This window comes from Elephantulus edwardii, unplaced genomic scaffold (assembly GCF_000299155.1).
Source record: "Elephantulus edwardii isolate Elephantulus edwardi_28Jun2011 unplaced genomic scaffold, EleEdw1.0 scaffold00037, whole genome shotgun sequence".
NCBI classification, from domain to species: domain Eukaryota; kingdom Metazoa; phylum Chordata; class Mammalia; order Macroscelidea; family Macroscelididae; genus Elephantulus; species Elephantulus edwardii.
Window position 1 is genome coordinate 6,685,161 of NW_006399787.1, and position 5,834 is coordinate 6,690,994.

Below are 5,834 nucleotides of genomic sequence, written 5' to 3' on the forward strand. Positions count from 1 at the left end.
AGAATACAGCAGGGTTTAGGGCTGTTGTACATAGGGTCGCTATGAGTTGCAAACGACTTGACGGCACATAACAACACAACAACATGAGTCGCAGGCAACTTGATGACACATAACAACAACAGTGAAGACATTCTCTGGATCCTGGTGGGGCCTGGCGTTCCCACCTCATCATTGGCAGGCCTCTACTCCCATGCTCAGGACCCTCTACTGTCCCTGCCTAGAGACCTCTGCCCAGGCGTCAGGATCCAGGTTTCAGTTTGAAGAGTAAGGTGTGCCTGATTCAGGCCATAGTTTTCTCAGTCCCTTTCTATGCATTAGAGAGCTGGACAATGAATAAGGATGACAGAAGAATTGATGCCTTTGAGTTGTAGTATTGAAAACGAGTACTGAATATCTCATGGACTGCAAAAAGAACCAACAGATAGATCTTGGGGGAAAGTGCAATCAGGATGCTTCTTGGAGACAAAGATGGCAAAGCTTTGTCTTTCATACTTTGGACATGTAGGTAGGTGAGGCTTTTCCTTCCAAAAGGACTTCATGCTTGGAAAGATGAATGAATGGTCAGCTAAGGAGAGGAAGGACCCCAATGAGATAGACTGACATGATAACTTCATAAGTGGGCTCAAGTGTGTCAGATATGATAATTAGGGGTTAGGGTTCAGGTCATCTGTTCATAGAATTGCTGTGAGTCCTACTCAACTTGATGACACCTAACAACAACAAGGAAAAAAGATTTCATACTGAAATCTGATTCCAAGAAAACAATTCTACCATACCTATACCTGTTCCTATCCTCGGTGTGGGGGTGGATGCTAACTAAAATCTTTCCCCTGTTTTAAACTTTTTTTTTTTTTTTTTTCATTTTCTTCCTGCCATGTGTATAAAATTCAGTTTCTTACCTCTAAAGTCCCTTGATGATTTTTCTGTCCGTATGACACTGTCATTTCTGCCTATCATTTTTCTTTTTTCTACTACTTTATTTACAAAATTCAAATACAAATTTGAACAAATTCTTTCAATTTCCCTCACCCCTCCAACCCATCAAATTGTGCAACCCAATGATTAATCCCCTCTTCCCCCTGCACATCCACATCCCTCTGCTTCCAGCCTCTCCCACCCTTCCTGGATCCTTATACTTATTCTACAATAACAGTTTTTTGCATCATCACCTCCATTCTCATCTTCATTAAGCTCCAGCTCCACTGGACTCTTGATCCGTAAAATTACCTTTTCACAAAGGCAGTCTCAGCCCCCCTATTCCAACCTCTTATTGCCTTTATATTACTTACACAATGTTCATTTACCTTTTTTTGCCACTTGAATATGAATTCCATAGTATCAGAGACATGTGTTTGGGATTTGTTGTTGTTGAATCTCTAACATTTATGGAGCTCTGGTGGCGCACTAGTAAGCACTGATGGCTTAGTGATAAGAAGCTGTACTGCAATCTCATAGATATGTTGTTCAAATCCACCCGCTGCTCCACAGGAGAAGGATGAGCAATCTCTTCCCACGCGATTCCTGCCTCAGAAAACCCACCGGAGGGTCAGCTCTGGGTCTGTTCCGTATCAAAGTGATTAGAATCCACCAGCTTCTCTGTGGGAGAAAGATAAACTGTTCTTGCAATTTACTGTCTTAAAAACTGCTGGAGGGTCAGCATTGAGTCACTTCCAACTGGATAGCACATAACAACTAACATTTAGTGTAAATATGTGGTAAATACTTGTTGAATGACTATATTTCAGGTCTCACATTACTATTTTCTTTCCCTTTATTAAAAAATATATAGGATTTTGGAGATGGAGGTGCTTTTCCAGAGATCCATGTGGCCCAGTATCCACTGGATATGGGGCGAAAGAAAAAAATTTCCAATGCACTGGCCATTCAGGTGGACGCTGAAGGAAAAATTAAGTATGATGCAATTGCTCGACAAGGACAGTCAAAAGACAAGGTAATCTCAGTAATTTTCTTTAATTGATGAATATATTACTTGAAGTGCTCTTTGTCAATTCATTTCTGTCAAAAGTAGCATGGAACTATATTTTGATTAACTTTGGTATCTAGCAGTAACTTTTACATTAGAACACTCTAAATTTTTGATAGTTTGTATGCATCTATTTATATATATATATATATATATATATATATGAATGAAAGAAAGAGTGGCATCTACTTCTGTAATAGCTTGCCTCCAGAAACCCAGTGAACCTGGAGAAAGGATGAGAGACACCCAAGTGTTGAGGACTCTCCTTCATAGGGTCGCTATGAATCACTCATAGCGACTCATAAGTGCCACTTGACGGCACTTAACAACAACATATATATATGTTTTACATTTTGAAACTTAAATGTTTTGTGGCTACCACATTCCAAAAGTGGTAGCAGCTCTTTCAGCATTTACAATTCCGGCACTAAAAAGTCAACTTTTAATTTTATCAAAACCAACCAGCCAGCCTGTTGCCTTTCAGTCAGTTCAGACAGCACTCACCCGTGGAGTTCCAAGACTGTAAATCTTCCAAGAAGCAGACTGCCACATTGTTTTCCCAGAGGGCAGCTGATGAGTTCAGGAGACGAGCCATTTAGTTAGTAGTCAGGCATTTAGCCTTGTACCTCCAGGGCCCCTTGGTTTTTTGCTGATTTTTTTTGCTGTGTAGTAGTTATTTGAATCCTTCATTATTTTAATAGTTGAGTGTTAATAGTTAAATTACAGAAATTTCTTTAGCTCCTCATTAAATAGAAAATGGTCATTTGCCACTCAAGTTTGAGATGGACCTGCTTACAAAGTAATCATAAAATATATGTAAAATAATCTCCTTACAGAGCAGCTACAGAGCCAAGGGATTATGTTTAAGATGATCTGGGGTGTTTTTCCTTACAAGTAAAAATATAGTGAACGGAGATAAAAATCCTCTTCAGAATTGAACATGTTGGGGAAAACGCCTGAGAACCTTCAGAGTCTATCCTTTGTGCCTTTCTTTCTCCATCTCCCACCTCACCACCCTCCCCTCAACCTTTTCATTTACCTTCAAGTAACAATAGTGATGAGCTGTTCTTTCTCCTTGTATTATGGCTGCTGAGCTTTCTTGGGGAAACAGCCAGGATGTTCAGACAAATTTTTATCTCCAGTTTCGGCTGGATTCTATCAGTGCCAACAAACCCTTTTAGTGTCTATCAGTTCTCCTAGTCCTTTTGTCCTCTGTCTTAGCTCTGACTCCCCTGTCTATTTAAATATACTGGGGGGAAATTGCTTTTTCTCTTCCACCTTCATTTCTCCATGGGAGAAAGCTGGCCCATCTCTTCCTGATTAACTGCCTCTAAAAACCCACTGGAGGGTCAGTTATGAGTGGTTCTGACTCGATGGTGCATAACAACGAAAACAACATGTAAAAAGTAAATAATCCATGTATATAGGGAGCTCTGGTGGCCTAGTGGTAAGAAGCTGCACTGCCATACCAAAGGCACACAGTTCAAATTCAAATCCACCAGCTGCTGTCTAAGAGAAAGATGAACCGTCTTCGCGCGTGTGATTTACTGCCTCTGAAAACCCACTGAAGGGTCAGCTATGAGTCTGTTCCGACTTACCAGCACATAACAGCAATGATATGTCATACTTAATGATGGTGCAGCGTTAGATAGAAGAGGTTTCTTGAAGTAAATGTTAATTAAAACTAAATGCTTTTGTGTAAAAAAAAAAAAAGTGACCTGAGTGATAAATCTTGAAATAAAAGGCCTTGGTATATGCTTTCCCCCCCACCCCCCAAAATAGTTAGATGGGATATACTGTGTACATAATATTATCAAAGAGTTGTCCCCTGCTCTTACCTTCCCCGTAAGCCCCCCAAAATAGTGTTAAGCTGATCTCAAAATAAATTCTATATTGTTACCCATTTGTATGATCTTACAAAGTAGGTAAGTCAAAAAGGTCATGTTTCCCTTCTGTGTCTGGAATGGTAAATATGTTGGAACTAAATATAGCCTTTTAGTCCATCCAGTTCTTCGCCTCCTTTTAGTAATAAGGAAAATATCTGGATTTTTATATTGTTGTTTTTAAAAAATACCTGTTTTGCAGATGAATTATTGTTATATCTTGTTCACAAAGCTCATTTTAGCTCCTGATACCTTTCATACATGTTATGTTTTTTTTAGATAACCCTTTCCAAGCCTTTTGCCTCTTAGCATGTGCTAAGTTTTTTCAGTGTTTTTTGGTTCTTGGATAATATAGTTAATTACCATGGAGGACTCCTGCTCTTCAGATGTCCTTCAGTCAGCTTTGTGAGATGCTAGAATCTTATTGATGCTCATTTAAAGGGTTATTAACTTTGGAATACCCAAATAAGAAGCAGCAAATGACTCTTGTCTGCTAAATTAGTATTGAGACTTGATGCTGGGCATCTATGACTACCAGGGAGCCATTTACTTAGAATCTCTTGCTATAATGATTTCTGTGTAAAAGTGGTTAACTCTTCATAGCCTTGGTATTAATTTCTGTAGAGTTTCTATTCTGGTGCAAAATGGAACTTAGGAAAATTGTTCATTTCCTTGAAACTATTTTAAGAAATAACTTGTAGTTAGAGTACAGTTACCAATGAAAGACTGACTTATGATAGTAAACCATTTTCTTCTGAGATAACTTTTAAAAAATATTGAATGCCTAGCAATTTTGTTTTCTTTTACATTTCTAACTTGTATCGCAAATAGCTAAGATCAGTGAATCCTCCTAAAACAGCAAAGACTAGAAAGTTTGTTATATTCCTTTACCACTTTTATTTTTAAATCTGCCTACATAAATTTTATTAAAATATATATGTAAGTGGAATAGATCAAAAGGAAGCAAGAAATAATTACTTTTTCAGAGGCCTACAGTGTTGGGGTCAATTAATACATGTTGAACCATGGTAGAAATCAGACTACAGTATAAATTAGGGTAAAATTGTGTCTAAAGAATGTATCTTGGGGTTGGGTTTGTGGTTTTGTTTTGTTTTGTTTTTTTTCCAAAGAAGAAAGTTTTTTAACTGTGACACATGCTCTTTTTTTTTTAAGCCTATGAATAGATTTGATGCCAGAAAAGAAACATTATAATTGAGGGAAGGTCATTGAAATTTTCCAGTCCCACTGAATTTGGAAATTATTTGATAACCTGACTTAAATTCTGATGAGCTTGTAATCCAAGATAATGATGCTATAGGCAGTTTATATCATCATTAATTTCAAGTCCTAGTGAGTCTCAAAAATAGCAATCATTGATGCATAAGATTTTGTTGGCACAATTTATTTGGATACAGACTTGATTAGAAAATCTCAAATAATGTAAACGTATAGGGTCAAGGGAAAATTATTAATGCAAATAGCTAAGGCAGCAATTTGTGTTTATATTTTAGACGTCTTTGCATTTTCAAATTTAAGTGTCCTTTAGAAAAAGGAAATAAAATCTGTGGCCTCAATTTGTAAGTGTGCCGAGAGGGCATGTAACTTCTGAGATGACTTAATCGGGCTGCTTGCTCTCAATCTCTCCCTGTGTTTAAACATTTTAGGTCATTTACAGCAAGTACACTGACCTGGTTCCCAAGGAAGTTATGAATGCAGATGACCCAGACCTGCAAAGACCTGATGAAGAAGCCATCAAAGAGGTAACTGGGAACTGAAATATATGTAATTGTTGTTTAGTTAACATTTTACATTGTTGGCTTCCATACCACCCACTCAATGTGATTTTTCTGATTTTAGATAACGGAAAAGACAAGAGTCGCCTTGGAAAAATCTGTATCGCAGAAGGTGGCTGCAGCTATGCCGGTTCGAGCAGCTGATAAACTGGCTCCTGCTCAGTACATCCGGTA

General features: G+C 38.0%; 1 protein-coding gene across 1 annotated transcript in view; it reads left to right on the forward strand.

The window, feature by feature from the left end:
* Positions 1-5,834, forward strand: part of SNW1 (SNW domain containing 1) — a 45,850-nt gene that overhangs the window by 23,893 nt on the left and 16,123 nt on the right. The window contains exons 3-5 of the mRNA XM_006884643.1: positions 1,790-1,951; positions 5,532-5,627; positions 5,725-5,831. Coding sequence (XP_006884705.1) covers positions 1,790-1,951; positions 5,532-5,627; positions 5,725-5,831 — 365 coding nt within the window. The remainder of the gene's footprint in view (positions 1-1,789; positions 1,952-5,531; positions 5,628-5,724; positions 5,832-5,834) is intronic.